The sequence below is a fragment of the Carassius gibelio genome, chromosome B2, assembly GCF_023724105.1.
Source record: "Carassius gibelio isolate Cgi1373 ecotype wild population from Czech Republic chromosome B2, carGib1.2-hapl.c, whole genome shotgun sequence".
In the NCBI taxonomy this organism is placed as follows: Eukaryota; Metazoa; Chordata; class Actinopteri; order Cypriniformes; family Cyprinidae; genus Carassius; species Carassius gibelio.
This window is the reverse complement of record NC_068397.1, coordinates 11,660,815-11,678,832: the sequence shown is the minus strand read 5'-3', so window position 1 is coordinate 11,678,832 and position 18,018 is coordinate 11,660,815. Positions and strand designations below refer to the sequence as shown.

Genomic DNA, 18,018 nt, shown 5'->3' with positions numbered 1-18,018 from the left:
CACAGGTTATGTGGACCAATAGGATTGGAGATTTTTCACATGTGCTTCAGATATTGGTCATGCTGGCAGCATTCCCCAAAGTGTCCACTAGAGGACGCAGTGCAAGTCCTCTAGAAGGGGAACTGCACTTAAAAACTTGAAGGGATAAAAATGATATAAGCCTGATTGATCCAAATCATTTTTGAAGTACAATAATGCTATTAATCTAAGGGTAAATTTTGCACATCCTACCCCACCACTGGCTCCATGGATAAGAACTGTCTCTCCTGCTTTGGCATGAGCCCTGTTTAGAAAAAAGTATTATAATGCATTTCTATAGCTCCAGACACTTCATGCAGTGCCATACCCATGACCTCATTCAAGGCCCTACAACAAAGATTACAAAATCTTACTTTTGAACTAAAGCCCGGTATGCAGTGAAATATGGGACTCCAATAGCTGCACCCTGTTTGTAGTCTAGGGTATCAGGAAGCTTGTGAACAGTGTCCTCTGAAGCCAAAGTAAACTCAGCGTATCCTCCTGTCACTGTGCCTGTGGTGAAAACTCTGTCACCTGTCTGTGAAAACAGAAAAGATTGCAACCCATGCAAAGCAAACATGTAAACTTGTAGTCAGTGTGCAAGATCTTGTGAAGGGTCACAAGTTGACACATAAAATCAAGGCACCCTTAAGAGGCAAACGCCATCCCCAACAGCTTCAACCACACCAGAAATATCTGATCCAGGAGTGTAGGGCAAGCTGGGTTTTCGAGCATAGGATCCAGAGCGGATGTATGTCTCCACTGGGTTTATGCCACATGCATGGACTCGAATCAGAACCTACAAATGCAGAAAGGGTTTACAACTTCCTTTCAAAAAAATAAAAAATAAAACTTAAATATATATATATATAAACTTTTTTTTTAACAGTAAGATTTTTAAAACGGGGGGGGGGGGGGGGGGGGGGGCAATGCTGTTTCATGCATTCAGGGTTTTTTACACTGTTAAAAAGTTTGATTCTCATGCTAAGCATAGACAAAGTTTCACTAAAAAAAGTTTTGGATAGTTTTTTTTTCAATCATGGCTCTTTATGACGTACTGTAGACGAGGGTGGAACTCCTTACATGGGCATTTCTCCCAGGAAAAATGTGCCCGCGCACAAATCGACCAGAGCGAGATCATGCCCATCAACGAGCTTCATCCAGTGGCAGTGCTGCACTAGACTTGCTCGGGAAGAATGCCTCCAAAGAAGTGTTTTTGGTTGCAAGGGAAAAATAACTTTGTTCAGCTTTTTAAAGAAACCAGCATTATGTAAAATGTGGACACAATTGGTTTTTCCGGCGCAGCAACAGAGTTTGCTGGATTTGAACATTGTTTCATACTGAAAGAGGGAGTGGTCCCAGCTTTTGAGAGTGAGGAGTCACGTGCTGAAATGGGTTGATTTGGGTGGGGTCTGAGCCGGAGGCACGACTAAACATTCCAGAGCTCTTTAATTTTTGGGCATTTATTTTATATTATATATTGACATTATGAATTATCTTTATGAATTATCTTGTTTTTGGTGTAAGTTACTACACAATGCAGCAGTTTAAAAGTCACAAGTCTCTGGAAAGTTACGAGGCATTCTACAGTGGCTGGGTTCAGGACTTGGCCATCTTCAAGCCTCCAGGTGGTGAAAACAGCGTGGTCCTGGCCAAGGTAAGTTTCTTCACATGCGTTTTAGTGTGTGTTTCACATGCGGCTAAAGGAGAAGGCCATGGTCACAGATGAGCTGGCGTACTGGACGCTCCCAAGCAGCATCAACAAGGTGCAACCAGAGGTTAGTCACCAGATCAATTTTATATCTGCAACAGCCACACACAGATCTCTGGACAGACAAACTGATGGTGAGACCAACAACAGTCCACCGCAGAGAACATGTATGGCCAAAACAACAACCACCAACACCAGAAAAGCTGGCATTATTCTACCGGCAAATCAGCATGACGGGCACAGGATTTGCCATTTTGAGTGTGCTCCTTGACTACTGTGAGCTGTTTAGAGATTCTGTTATGCCCATTCGGAGCCTACAGTCTCTGGTTAATGGAACTGGCCTTAATAGGAGTGACCTACCTGCACTGCAACAGCACTGTCAGACCATAAAGATCATTGCAGATGTGTCTGAGGAACAGGCAGTGCAGATGGATAGATGGACAAGGACAGCACACGTCATCCCTTTGGTTTGCTGCATGGGCAGGGAGAGTCACGGCCATTCTCGATGCATAGCGTCTATGGAACAGACCTCAGTTCTCCATCTCTCTCCATCGTAAAGAGGGTGTGTTACTCAACTCGTGGGCCAGAAACAGCTGCCACCAGTTGGGGAATCAGACACGAGGAGACAGCGAGGCAGGTAAACACTGCCCAAACAGCACACCAGAACACAGATCAACAAGTGCAAACCTGTGTTTTTTTTTTTTGTCAACACCAATCACCCTCTCAACTTGAATTCTGAGATGTGCTATGGACCTAGTCTCCTCAACATCTTTCGCCTCCAGCTGTGCACGACCCCTTGTGAATGTAGGTATTTTCACTTCAGCACACATCATGCCCACACTTTCTCTTATATTAAAGCCCCTATCTGCCAGCGCAATGTCACCTGGTAACAGTTTGTTCAGTTTGTTTAGTTATATGAATGTCACTTGTGCGCCCACCCCACCCATTCGATATGAAGAAAACGACACCCTGGGGCATTATCACAATTAGGTATTTCATGGTGTATGCATGTTTGTATTGAGAGAAAGTCTGTGCCCTTGCCAGTACATTTGAGGGTTTTTCGATGAACACCTCGAAGCAGTCCACAATGGCAGCCACATTTTTCCCAAATGACTCCACAAACTGGTGTGGCATACTGGTAAATAAGCATTCCCTGCTTGGCCAGTGCACCAATGGACACAGCTGTGCATACATCACTCCAAGGTTATGGTGAAAGGCATCGGCGACTGTTGTCCTATGAACTCTAAACAGATGGCTGAGGTGCTGTATTGGAAGGTCTAGTCTGAGGCGCATTAAAATCAATAGGAAAAGCTGGAAGGGTGAGAGGTTCTTCATCCTACCTTGAGGCAGATATGGAGTGAGGGTGAGTATAAGTATCTGGAAAAATGCAAAGTTTCGAAGCCCCATGTAATACTTCACTGTGTCATCATCTCCACTCAGAAAGTTCTCATTCATCCTGTACTCATCAAGCTCCCACTTCAGCTCTCTGTTTTCTTCCAAAATATTGTTGATAACATCTCGTCTTGATGTGCAGAGTCCATATTCTATGTCCTGGTGGTCTTGGGCTGGTTATGGCGACTGCTGCTGGCCCTGGGCTGGTGTTGATGTCCAGTCAGGGTGGTTCTCCAACATCTCATATAATGGTTTACCTACAACAGAATAATTTGATTATGAAAAAAACAATGTAATCAATGCTTTACAGTGACAAATCCATCGCAAAACACATGCAAAAAAAAAAAAAGCCTGAGAGAGTAACGCTACTCATGGTATGACAAAAGAGCTCAGGGGGTACACGAGACAAAAAGGTTGGGAACAACTGGTGTAGAGAACAAAGAGACAGAGACAAATGCACTACATTTAACAGGTAGCATAATGTCATAAAGAATCTCAACTACTTTTTAGTTAACATTAATGGTTGGCCATTGAACATTTTCGAAGAGGCAACAGTTTGTTAGATAGTTAGCTAGGCAGCAACTTCAGATGCACTTCAGGGTTTGCAACAATATTAGGTAACCTACACTTCGTAGCTTTAAGAGACAGCAACATAAAATTTTTTTTAGAGAACGTACCCAAGTGAAAATGCAGAGAACACACTCTCATCAAAAGTAAGGTCCTTTCTTCTTATTGCAGCCAAACAAGCAATCTGGCATCTCCTCGCCAGGTCAGAAGCTTGTGCCTTGATGGTGTGTCCATTTCAGTAACCTAAAAAACTGCATTCCATTGTTCCTGTGTTTTCCATATGTATCGTGTGAGGTACTGGAGCAGTTTTTGACGAAACAGTTACTTTCAGGCATGGTAAAACAGTGCGGAATTGTGAGAACCTCCTCTACTACTGAGTTAACAACACATGTAAACGTAATCATGTTTTGCTGCCGGAATCCTGCCAACATGACGGAGAGTGTGGGGATCCCACAAGATACCATGATATCAAGGGGAGGGGCTCTGAAACATGACGACAACTCCTCACTCTCAATTAAAGATATTGTTCATGATTCAGAACTGCAGATAAGTGAAACTTGTCTTGTAAAATGTCTTGTTTTGTTGGCAAGAGCTCGTCATTCTTTAGCTCCGCCCACAGCACTCCTCCAGGAGCTCAGCTTTTTCTGGAGAGAACCGTAGAGCTGTATCTTTCTTTTATAAAAATGACAAAACTAAAGTATTCTTGGAGATAGGAAGGATGCAGTACTACTCTATAGGTACTCAAGATTAACATGAGATTGGGTGAAACTGTGTGTATTATGCTCCCTTTAATGATTTCTCTTCTTCTCACCAAGCCTGTTTTTTTAATCCAAAAGACAACAAATACAGCAGTAATTTTGTGAAATATTTTCACTGTTTAAAATAACTGCTTTCTATTTGAATATATTTTAAAATATAATTTATTTCTGGGATTTCAAAATTTAAAATGTATTATTATTATATTAAAAACAGCTGAGTAGAACTTATTAAGGTTTCTTGAATATAAATTTATTGAATAGAAAGTTCAGAAGAACAGCATTTATCTGAAATATACATTTTTGTAACATTATAAATGTCTTTATCATTCCTTTAGTTCAATTTAAATATTCTAAAAATATTCTATAATTCTATAATGTCTTCCCCCTAACAAAAATAAATACATAAGTAAATAATCTATATATATGTATATGTACAGATAAAGAAGATGATAACCTAACAGGTAACAATTTCCACAGATTTCAAATGAGACAATGGGTCAGTTTATCGATTATCAGAGGATGATCTAAGAGATCTCTGTGGTGAGCATGAACAGATAAGGTCTGAGATGTAGACTGGAGCCAAACTATGGAAGGTTTTAAACACAAACGATAAAATCTTGTATTCAATTCTACATTTAACTGGTAGCCAATGTAAATGTGCAAAAAAGACTGGGGTTATGTGCTCTCTCTTTTGCTTCCCCATTAAGAAGCGGGCAGCAGCATTTTGAAAAAGCTGCAAACAAGAAAGGGAAAACTGGTTGACACCAGCATATAAAGCATTACTATAATCAAGCCTTGTTGAAATGAAGGCATGAATAATTGTCTCTAGATCACTAAAAGATAAAAGAGATTTCAGCTTACATAAACCCCTAACCTGAAAAAAAAAAAACTAGTTCTAACAACAGAATTTATTTTCTTGTCGAATTTTAACTCTGAATCAAAAACAACACCCAGATTCTTTACATGAGTACAGATATTTGCTTGTAAGGGTCCTAAACTAGAGGACATGCTGTTAACCAATTGAGGGAACCAAATAGACTTGATGAAAATGATCACCCATCCAGCTTTTGATGTCGTTTACACAAGCAAGCAAGTCAGATAAGGAGTTTGACCCAGTTTTAATTGACATTTACAATTATATAGTATCATCCACATAAATGTGATATGGGACCTTGTGAGACTCAAAAATGTAACGAAGAGGGAGCATACATAAAGCAAACAAAATCAGGCCTAAGATGGAGCCCTGTGACACCCCACCAGTAACAGAAGCAGTTGATGAATGAGACTGACCTATGTCCAGAGAAACTCCTCGCAGTAAAATATGATTCAAACCAATCTAACCTGTTTTTAACCTGTTTAAAGAATACAGTGATATACTGTATCGAACACCACATTTAAATCCAACAGTACTAAAACTGCATCCACAAATATAAAACTGTATCCACAAATATAATAAGTATAAAAATAAAAGTTGTTTAACTCTCTTAACAAAGCTGATTCAGTGATATGCTTAGATCTGAAACCAGACTGAAAAGGATCCAATATATTATTTTCAATTAAGTAAGGTGATAACTGATTTAAAACAGCTTTCACCAATACTTTTGACAAGAATGGCAATTTCAAAATAGGTCTATAGTTGTTAAAATCAGAAGGATAGAGAATTGCTTTCTTTAGCAGTGGATGAACCACTACATGTTTCAGACAGGATATAACTGAACCTGTCTGTAAGGAAATGTTGATAACATAAATAATATTTGGTGCAACTGCGTCCAACACTTTCATTAGTAGCATAGTTGGTATAACTTCAAGAGAGCAAGTGGTCAATCTTAAACTGGACACTATGCTCAACAACTCAGATAGACAACAGTCTGAGATAGGATGGAAATGTGAAAATTTACCAGGACCCAAAGGTAAATACCAGACCTTCTGTGATGTGTTCATTACAATCTGAGATTTAATGCAAGCAATTTTATGAAGAAACAGCAAAACTTCTCACACAACTCTTGTGGTATGACCAACACCAATCCCAGAAGGACGATTTAATACATAATTAACGGTAGAAAACAAAAGCTTTGGACAATGGTAATTTTGAGAAATCACATTGGAAAAATATTTAGACATTTGCATGGGAACTGCATCTTTTCTTTCTGCACTTCTACACTCCTTCCATAGAATACAAACCTCTCTATTAATCCAAGGCTGTTTTTCAGATTTTAGCTTCCTTTAGCAATTTAATTTTATATCCCAGTAAATTATGTATTAAAACTAATCGACCAAACCATCCAAATCAGAATACTGTGTCGTGCCACCTGCTGAGAGTTCAGCAAAAACCTTTGTAAACTGTACAGCAGTAGAAGAGTTTATAATTACACACACACACACACACACATATATATATATATATATCAGTGGCGATTTCTTTAAGACTGCAAGGGAATTTTTATTGACTAAAAATGCGTTAGAAAACGTTCATCTCAAAGACGAGTTCGCTCAGGATCAGTTACATATAGCAGGTCGGCTGACTCAATTTCCTTCTCATACATTCCCGCAGCGTCACAGTGCATTTCCCTATTGAAGCCAAGCGTCCATTGCCTTCAATGGGGCTGCTTTGAACGTTTTTTTTTCAGCACTTCGAAACTAGACGATCATTGGATAAACGCTACGATTATGTCCCGCCCACGGACGCTCAGCATCTCTAAGGGTGAATGGGAAGTGGGCTGGCCCGGACTCTGAGCTTCTGCGTGATGATTGGAGGGTCTGTCGAAAGACTGCATCTCCTTTTGACTGACAGCGATTCTGTACTATAAGGAATCACTGAAGCTATTCGCGCTCAGTCCCATCGCGGATTTCTCAAGTTTAGTCAAAATAAAAACTGCTGCAACCTATTTCTTTGAAATTTGCTGGGAGAAATTGCTTGAATTTTATCATACATTTCACACAATTATACACCACATTCCTTGTTTCAGTTTTACAGAGTTTAATATATTTTTTTTTAGATCGTTCATTCATTCATTCATATAACGTTAGTAGGCTAGGCTAGCGTCGTGGGTGAAACGATGGCAGACGGTGCTAATATTGTCGACCTGATTTTGGCAAAGCCATTTGAAAGTGTTCCTTACGAGGAAAAACTTAGAATTAAACAGCAGGGCAGATCAACACCTAAGATTGATTTAGTGCAAAAGATAGGGAAAAATAACAGGTCTTTTCAGCTCTCCTGGTATGACAAAGTTAGCTGGCTGACTGGAAGTGCTGTGACAAATAAAATGTACTGCTGGCCATGCCTCTTGATGAAACCATCTCACGGATGTGTTGTTTGGTCAAAGGTGGGGTTTGGAGATCTGTCTAACTTTGACAGGGCATATAAAAGACATGAAAAGAGCAATGAACATGTGAGTGCATGTGCAAGATTAAGTTGCATGGGCAGGATCAGGGTTGAGCATGCAATAAATGAAGGTGCTCGCATTCAAGTGGCTAAACATAATGAAATAGTCAAACAAAACAAGGCCTTCCTAAACCACCTTATTGATGTGACATCCTTGCTTGGCCGGCAGGAGCTGTCATTTAGGGGACATGATGAGAGTAGTGAATCATCCAACAAGGGGAATTACAGGGAGTTCACAGAAACATTAGCTAAATATGACTCTGTCCTGTCCACACAATTCGAGTCCTCAACTGTGTTTTCTGGTATGTCCCATACTATTCAAAATGATTTGATCTCTGCTCTTGCAGCCACCGTTTCTGATCAGATCAGAGATGAAATTCAGGATGCTCCCTTTTTTGGATGGCAGGTGGATGAAACAACTGATATATCCTGCCGTGCCCAACTCTCTGTCATTGTTTGCTATGTGGATAGTGCAGGTAAAATTCAGGAGCGCTTTATTGGATTTTTTGATGTTTCGGGGGGGGCGAGATGCCCAGTCCGTTTTTGAAATATTAAATGAGAACATGCATGGCTACAATTTTAAGGACAAGCTTGTGGCACAGACCTATGATGGGGCTGCTGTCATGGCTTCAGATCTCAATGATCTGCAGGCCAAAGTGAAAGCAATAGCCTCCAGTGCAATGTTTGTGCATTGCTATGCACACCGACTGAATCTGGTGCTGTCACAGGGGGCTAAATGCTTGCCTGAGTGCAGAATTCTTTTTGCATCACTCTCTGGATTTGCCACATTTTTTTCAAAATCCACAAAGAGGACATCTTTTCTGGAGTCTGCAGGCTGTTCAAGGTTGCCCAGAAACGCTCCTACTTGATGGAATTTCACATCACGGATAGTGAGCACTGTGGCAAACAATTATGATGGCCTCCTGCAGACATTTGAGAACATCATTGCAGATACAACAATGGATGATGATACACTGGATTGTGCCAAAGGCTTTGTGAGGAAACTGGAGGATTTTGAGTTTGTGTTCATGTTGTACACATATGAACAAATCTTCTCTGAGACTGATGTGGTGTTTGATATTGTTCAGCAGTGGGCGATGGATGTTCTTTACTGCAAGAACAGAATTGAATCTCTTCTTGCATTTGTCAAAGAGAAGAGGTCAGAGGGGGCTTTCCAAGCCATTTATGCCAAATCAGCAGATCTCACATCAGACCCACGAGATGAGCCCATGAGAAAGCGCCGTCTGACCCAATTGCAGGATCCCCAAGTGCGATACAGAAATCTGTACATGACCATCCTTGATAACATCTTGGAGCAGATTCCTTGACGTTTTTCAAAATTGGAAAGCATTCTCTTCTTAGAATTAGTCAATTCAGGGAAATTTGATGACATGAGACAGGTATTTCCAGAGGAGGCCTTCCAAAGTATCCTGAAAAGTTATGGCCATCACTTTGATTCAGGAAGACTGAGGTCAGAACTTCAAGTCCTGTATTCAGATCAGGACTTGCAGGGTAACAGGGGAAAGCTGTGTGATTACTTGGTGTTCCTTAAAGACATGGAGTTGGACAGTGCAATGCCTCAGCTTTACAAACTGTTCTCATTAGTGGCAACAATTGGCGCTACATCTGCAGGTGTAGAAAGGTGCTTCTCCTGTTTAAAGCGACTCAAGTCCTACACCCGAAACACAATGGGCCAAGGCCGTTTAAGCAGCCTGGCTCTGCTGGCCGTTGAGAGGACACTGGTCAAGTCACTTGAAAAGACTCCTAGTTGGTACGACAGGGTCACAGACCATTTTCTTGAAAAGGAACGTAGGGCAGAAATTACTTTTAAATAAATAGACAATTTTATGATGTAGGCCGAAAATGAGCTTCCCCTCTCTGACAGACCAGTAGCCGCCACTGATATATATATATATATATATATATATATATATATATATATATATATATATATGAATCTCAATTAGTCCGTCTCTCCATCAATTAGAATGTTGTAGAAAAGTTAATTTGAGTAATTCAACTGAAATTGTGAAACTCGTGTATTAAATAAATTAAATGTACAAAGACTGAAGTAGTTTGGTTCTTTTAAATGTGATGATTTTGGCTCACATTTAACAAAAACCCACCAATTCACTCTCTCAACAAATTAGAAAACTTAATATGACCAATAAAAATAACTTTTTTAGTGAATTGTTGGCCTTCTGGAACTTATGTTCATTTACTGTACATGTACTCAATACTTGGTAGAGACTCCTTTTGCTTTAATTACTGCCTCAATTCGGCGTGGCATGGAGGTGATCAGTTTGTGGCACTGCTGAAAGTGGTATGGAAGCCCAGGCTTCTTTGACAGTGGCCTTCAGCTCATCTGCATTTTTTGGTCTCTTGTTTCTGATTTTCCTCTTGACAATACCCCATAGATTCTCATAGATTTGCTGGCCAGTCAAGCACACCAACACCATGGTCATTTAACCAACTTTTGGTTCTTTTGGCAGTGTGCCAAAAAATAGACAGCGCCTATTTAAAAATAGGCTAGTACTTCTGATATTTGCCGCTGGCTCTGATGTTTCTTTAGTGGTTAAACATAAAACATCATTAGTTTTGGGTAAATCTAACAGGTAATCTTTGGTCTGTATTAAATTTATCTATATGTTAAAATGAAAATAATAAGAGGCAATTGATATAATATTTTGTTTCATTGTAATGGCTGTATATATACACATTTTTCTGAACTAAGTACATTTCTGCAGCTATTATTATTTTTAAATGAAAAACGGAAGGAGGCACTGGTATTTAACATCCTTTTTCGTTTTATTGTAAATATACAGTGAGTAAAATTGCAGTAGCCAAGGCGGGCTGACTGATTTTATCAAGTACGCTGCTGTTTGCAGGATTACCCGAGTCGAATGTGAAAAAGGCTACCGTGGATGCAAGTCCAAAATCAGCATACTTTGTATTGAGAAATGTGTGAGTCACATACATGAGTTCCATACCAACCCACAATCTGAGTACTCACCTGCCCTGGCTGTGCAGTCAGCAAAAGAGCCTGGCATGGCTATGGCAATTAGAACTGTTAAAGGGTGGGAATTTAAAGAATGCCAGAAGGTCAATAATGACGTTCCAGACACCCAAAAGCTCATAGAGGAGCTGAGAACAGAAATGAGACAGATGATTACAGCTGCAATGAAAGCAAACAATAAGACATCCTTACGGTACAGAGAAGAACGACAGCGATGTTGTAAAAAATGTAGGGAAGAGAAAGTAGGAGAAGATTGCCAACACTGCTTCAAATGTGGACAAACAGGCCATTTGTCACGTGGATGAAGAGTACAGAGCTCACAGTCGGGAAACGACCAAGGACTGCTGAGAAAGGGCCATCAGTAGTCCTGCCTGAAGTGTCCCATTCTTCGTCACCAATCCTTTCTGGGGGCTGCATACAAACTAATCAGCTGTCTCGGTTTGCCACATCGAATGCCCATTCATCTAATTCAACCACAGTAAAAGCCAATCTCTGTAGTGTGAAGTATCTCCCACCCCAACATGAATCACAGCTCATTAAATTGATTGGAAAGTGCAGCTTGGTCAACTGCCACATGAATGGTCAGCCAATGGAGGCACTGTGGGACACCGGTGCACAAGCGAGCTTTGTTAATGACGCATGGCGACAACAACACCTCCCAGATACTGTTGTCCGGCCCCTGGAAGAGTTGTTAGGAGAGGCTTTTCTTACCCAGTGAGGCAAGCCCAGTTCAATATCTAGAATTGAGTGAAGCAATAGTGAAGATTCCTGTGAGACACATCAAGTATATACCCACATCAACTGTCAATGCAGCAAAGCATAATATCACCCTACAGAGAAACCACACTTTGGGTCACTTACAGCCTGTGAAAACAGTGTATCCTGTGGCAGTCCACCCCACAGGACTTGAGGATCCCCTGACAGAGAGAGCCCAAACTTGTGAGTCAGTCCATGAAAAGACCACTACTAATTCAAGAGGCAAATCACCGCCACCAGCATGGGATACCCCTGTGAATCTGGACCATCTCACAAAAGCGCAACAGGAAGCTGTGAGAAAAGTACCAAGAGAAGAGTGTCAAGCTTTTGCTTACAATGACGACGACATTGGTTGCATTCCATCTTTAAAGATGCAAATCACGCTTCCTGACACAAGACCTGTGCAGAAAACTTATGTCTGTTCCAAAACCCTTGCATGATGAGGTCAAGGAGTACTTGCAAGACTTGTTAAATAAAGGTTGAGTGGCTCCCTCCAGGTCGGCAAATTCGTCTCCAGTAGTCTGTGTGAGAAAAAAAGATGTCAGTCTTCGGTTATGCTGCGACTACCGGAAGTAAAACAGAAGTCAGTTCCTGATCGCCACACAATCCCTAAGATACAAAGATATGCTGGAAGCACTTGGTTTATTGTCTTGGACCAGGGAAAAGCATACCACCAGGGCTTCCTGGATGAGGAGAGCCAGCCACTATCAGCATTTATAACCCCATGGGGGCTGTACCAATGCATATGCATGCCATTTGGCACCAGCAAAGTTCCAAAGTATGGAAAGCTGCTTGTTAGGCCTTCGGGACACGATATGTCAGCCCTTCCTAGATGACAACTTGGTCCATAGAAGCAGTTTTGAAGATCATTTGGCTCATGTGCGGCTGGTGCTCCAGCGCTACAAAGAGCATGGTGTAAAGCTCAAAAAAATGTGAACTCTTCAAATGCAAAGTGAGGTTCCTGGGGAAGATGGTGTCTGATGAAGGTTATACGATGGACCCAGCGGAGATTGCTCCAGTGCAGACCTTGAAGGAAAGGACACCATCCACAGTGGGTGACCTAAGGAAGATGTTAGGCTTCCTGTCCTATTACCGTTCCTATATCCCAAACTTTTCACGCATTGCCCAGCCGCTGTACCAGCTACTGACAGTAAGAGAAAAGGGTTCCGGTGGATCAGGAATGGTCTCTAGGAAAGGAAAACCCATCCAGCAGAGGAAAGAAAGTAGTTTAACATCACAAACACCCATTGAGTGGACACAAACTCATCAAGTGATACTGAGCAACCTCTTGGATCACCTTGCAAAACCTCCAGTCCTGGTTTTCCCAGATTTCACTCAGCCCTTTGTGCTACACTGTGATGCATCCCAGGAAGGGTTGGGTGCGATATTGTATCAACGTCAGAATGGTAAGATGGTAGTAATGTAATGGCTTACGGCTCCACAACACTAAGTGCCCCAGAGAAAAGGTATCACATGCTTTCTGGCAAGCTTAAATTTCTGGCATTAAAGTGGGCTGTTTGTGAGTTTCCGCCATTACTTGAACCATCTTTTGTTGTCTACAATCCTGGATAACAATCCTTTGACCTATGTGCTCACCCCTGCCAAACTGAATGCCACCGGGCACAGATGGGTTACCGGCCGGGTAGAAATAATGCTGATGCGGATGATCTGTCATGCATGCCACAGGACATCGACAAATTTATGGAGCAGTGCACAGAACAAATACAACCAGAAGTCCTTCAAGCTTCAATGGAGGGAGTGGTAGTGGAGTGTGAAAATCCCTCACAAGGAGCAGGGTTGATTCATTTTAATGCCTTGAGTCTAGTGAGAGAGAGAGACCAAAGTGAACTGGGTCCAGCACTGTCCCCAGCTCAGGTTCGAGAAGCTCAGGAGAATGACAGCATTATTGGGAAAGTCCTAAAGTTGAAGGAGAAAGACCAACGACCAAGTAGAGAGGTAGTAAAAGCAGAACATCCGGATGTGACAATGCTGTTAAAACAATGGTTCAAACTCTGGCTGGGTGAAGATGGAGCACTGTATAGGAAAACTAAGAAAAGAGAACAGTTGCTCTTGCCTGAGTCTTACCATTCCCTGATTCTAACTGAACTCCACCAAAAGATGGGTCATCTGGGTGTGGAGAGAACCCTCTGCCTCATCAGAGACTGCTTTTACTGGCCAAGAATGCAGAGAGATGTTGAACACTTTGTAACCAAAGTATGTGAGTGTCTGAAAAAGAAAAAGCCAGTCAAACGAAGTCAAGCACCTTTAACTCCGATTCACACGACATATCCATTCAAAATGGTCTCAATCGACTTTCTTTATCTGGAGGCCTGCAAGCAAGGTATCGAATAAATTATTGTTGTGATGGATCACTTTACTAGGTTTGCACAGGCATATGCAAAGATAAATCTGCTAAGACTGTTGCAGAGAAACTTTTCAATGACTTTGCTTTGAAGTTTGGGTTTCCCTGTAAAATCCATCATGACATGGGCAAAGAATTTAACCCTTATGCGTTGTTGGGGACGTTTTCGTCCACTAGGGGGTAAAGTTGAGTCTTATTTTGGCCACAACTTTCTCTGTGTTTGAGCTAATGGAATGATTTTTGGTGACAAATCTTATTTTGACCCATATTTTTCAAAAACTCTACCAAATTCACTACCCTTTCGAGTTGTTAGTGGATGAAAACATCCACTAAATTAAACTGCTGTAAAAATGTACCAGATAAATATTTGTTTTCCATTTTTTTTGCATAACTCAATTAATCAACTTCAGTCCTGATCAAAACTACCAAATGTTTAAAAAAAATTCCAAGATTTTAACTTTTTAATTACCAAATTCATAAATGATGTCACTGATTTGGAACCCCCCCCCCCCCCACAAAATTACATATTTACAATATAAAAAGTGATTGTGGACTGGATATTTTTTTACCTTTTATCAAAGTCTTGGGCATGTCAAAGATTAGTAACAAAATTGGCTTTGATGCATTGTTAGTTTTTGTGCAGCATTAGATTTACATTTTTTCTCCCTAATTAGTTGTTGGTGGCTGTTTTTGCCCCATTGACTTCCATTATAACAACATTTTTTGATTGCAAAGCCATGACACCATACAATCATGCATTCCTGATTGTTTGTAGTTTTCCCTTTTGGGAAGATGTAAAAAAAAATATTTTTAAAGTTGATCACTAGGTGGGACCATTAAATAAGCCCCTTGCAAAAAAACGGCTTAGTTTCGGGCTTGTATATGGAGTATAATAGCAAATTATAGTGTTTGTGTGTGTGAGAGATTCTTGATTGTTGGTGGTTTTCCCTGTTGGGAAGAGGTAACATTTGTTATTTTTTACAGTTGATCACTAGGTGGGACCATTTACCCTTTAGATAGGCCCGTGCTAAAAAAGGCTTAGTTTCTGGCTTGTATATAGAGTTATATGGAGTATAATAGCAAATTATAGTGTGTGTGTGTTTGTGCGTGTGTGTGTGTGTGAGAGAGAGAGAGAGAGAGAGAGAGAAAGAGAGGGTGTGAGAGATACCTTTGTGCACTTACCTTGATGTACAGGATCGGAAAAAATCCAAATATGCACTTCATGCTCTCAGAACTACATGGAGTAAACAATAAAACAAGAAGTGTGTTTATGCACATGCTGCCTTATGATGGTGAAAAGTACAGATGGCCTATATTTGAAATGCTCGTCTTTTCTTGATGGTAAAGCCAGTTTAAAACCTTGAAATCCTGTAAAAAAATCTACTTCGCATCAAATTTATGAACAATGTATTATGAACCAAAATGCAATACCAACTTCAAATAAGCTGCAGCTCGCTGGAGGGGTCAAGCTGCATAATCATTTCTAAAACTTTGGTACAAGTTGTTGCTGCTCTTCTCACCATTAAATGACCAGCACGATGCCATGCAAGTGTTTAAATCCATGTACTTTGTTTTTGTTTAGTCTATTCCCTTGTTAAGTCTGACGTCACGTAGCAGCGCTTCCGTGTCCAAATGCTCTATCAGTTACCACGAGAAAACAACAAAAGGTGCTAATATAAACTCACAATGTGATAGAATACTAGCGAAAAAGTTATAATCTTAACCTTTAACTCCATACTGAAGTCCCTGATAGCCAGACAATGAAAATATAAATATAAAAAAATATATATAAAAATTATTTGTGTTTGGGACACTGTGAGCATGGAGACTGTAGTGTATATCGTAAGTTTGAAAGCGTTTAGCTTAAATTATCAATATGAATAAACAATGCTCACAAACTGCTGCTGAGGTCATATTCTCAAGTGAAGCGAGTTGAGGTCTGGACCCGAAAACAGCGCTTCTTACGTCATCACTTAACAACCAAATACTTTCACCACCATTAAAAGGCAGCAGGTGCATAAATACACTTTTGTTTACTCCATGTAGTTCTGAGAGCTGAGGTGTACATTTTGATTTTCTGAAATACATCAAGGTAAGTGCGCAAAGGTCTCTCTCACACACTCTGTCTCTCTCTTTCTCAAACACACACACATACACACACAATATAATATGCTGTTATACTCAATATAGTTTCATATACAAGTCAGAAACTAAGCTTTTTTTGCACAGGCCTATCCAAAGGGTTAATGGTCCCACCTAGTGATCAACTGTAAAAATAACAAATGTTACCTCTTCCCAACAGGGAAAACCACCAACAATCAAGAATCTCACACACACAGAAACACTATAATTTGCTATTATACTCCATATACAAGCCCGAAACTAAGCCTTTTTTTGCACAGGCCTATCTAAAGGGTTAATGGTCCCACCTAGTGATCAACTGTAAAAATCATTTTTTTTTCCTCTTCCCAAAAGGGAAAACCACAAACAATCAAGAATGCATGATTATATGGTGTCATGGCTTTGCAATCAAAAAATGTCGTTATAATGGAAGTCAATGGGGCAAAAACAGCCACCAACAACTAATTAGGGAGAAAAACAATTAATCTAATGCTGCACAAAAACTAAAAATGCATCAAAGCCAATGTTGCTACTAATCTTTGACATGCCCAAGACTGTTATAAAACGTAAAAAAAAAAATCCAGCCACAATTACTTTTATATTGAAAAAAAGTCATTTTGTGTGTTTTTTCCCCCCAAATCAGTGACATCATTTATAAACTTGGCAATTAAAGAGTTAAATTCTTGGATTCTTTTAAACATTTGGTAGTTTTGATCAGGACTGAAGTTGATTAACAGATTTATGCAAAAAAAAAATTTTTAAAAAATATGAATGATACATTTTTACAGCAGTTTGAGTGGATGTTTTCATCCCGAACATAACGAAAGGATAGTGAATTTGAACAATGCACAAGGGTTAACAATAAACTGATGAAGAAACTGAAAGAACTCTGTAGAATTTGCGGATAACACACCACACCCTACCATCCACAAGGCAATGGACAAATGGAGCGATTCAATCCCACCCTATTGTCCATGCCCAGTACCCTTACGGATGAGGAAAAAGTAGACTGGAAGAATTCCTTGGCCAAAGTGGTTCATGCATAAAATTGCACACGAAGTGAAGCAACAGGGTTTTCTCCGAACTACTTGTTGTATGTAAGATCCTCTTGCTTACCACTTGACATTCTTTTCAACCTGAAGACAAATGAGAAGTATGGCACTTACCAGGACTATGTGTCTCATTGGAAGGAAAAGATGAGTGAGGCATACCAAATTGCATCAAAGACAGCTTCAAAAACAGCAGCCCTTGGGAAAGCCTACTATGACCAGAAGGCTCAAGGGAGAGATCTTCAGCCTGGTGACCGGGTCCTGATCCACAATCTAACTCTGAGGGGGGGTCCCGGGAATATACGGTCATACTGGGAAGATTAGGTACATGTGGTAAAGGAAAGGAAACACGCCGAAAGTCCAGTATGAAGTGAGACCTGAAAGGGAAAATGGGAAAAGCTGTGTCATCCACAGAAATCTTCTCCTACCGTGTGACTTCCTGCCGCTGGAAAAGGAAAAATCGTATCGACTCAGAAAATGCAGAGACAAGCAATTCTGTGTTAACCATCAGCAACACTTCACTTGTGATTGACTTTCAAATGTTATATCTGTCTTGCAGGTTTGCATACAACATTGCTATATTCAATGTGTTGAACCAGAATCGGCATCTGCTTCTTTCTACATGTGTAAAATATAGTGTGTAATGTTACAAAAAAGCTTTTTATTTTTGATAAATGCTGATCTTTGGATATTTTTTATTAATCAAAGAATCCTGAAAAAAAAATACTAAACTGTTTTAAATATTGATCATATAAATAATTAAAAAACAGCAAATCAGCATATTAGAATAATTACTTATGGATCATGTGACACTAAAGACTGGAACAATGGAGTAATGGTGCTGAAAATTTAGCATTTACATTTTAAAATATATTCAAATAGAAAT

The 18,018-nt window shown here is 40.2% G+C and overlaps 1 protein-coding gene across 4 annotated transcripts in view; it reads right to left on the bottom strand.

Moving 5' to 3' along the window:
• The window catches only part of cryz (crystallin, zeta (quinone reductase)), a 47,154-nt gene that overhangs the window by 26,213 nt on the left and 2,923 nt on the right, over nucleotides 1-18,018 (bottom strand). For 2 of the 4 annotated variants that reach the window (XM_052547771.1, XM_052547772.1), the window contains exons 3-5: nucleotides 665-817; nucleotides 393-556; nucleotides 232-283 (exon numbers count right to left, since the gene is read on the bottom strand). In XM_052547771.1, the coding sequence (XP_052403731.1) occupies nucleotides 232-283; nucleotides 393-556; nucleotides 665-817 (369 nt within the window). Of the gene's footprint in view, nucleotides 1-231; nucleotides 284-392; nucleotides 557-664; nucleotides 818-2,776; nucleotides 3,379-3,798; nucleotides 9,673-18,018 lie in introns of those variants that run through there. The other 2 variants (XM_052547768.1, XM_052547770.1) reach the window with 2 other exon arrangements.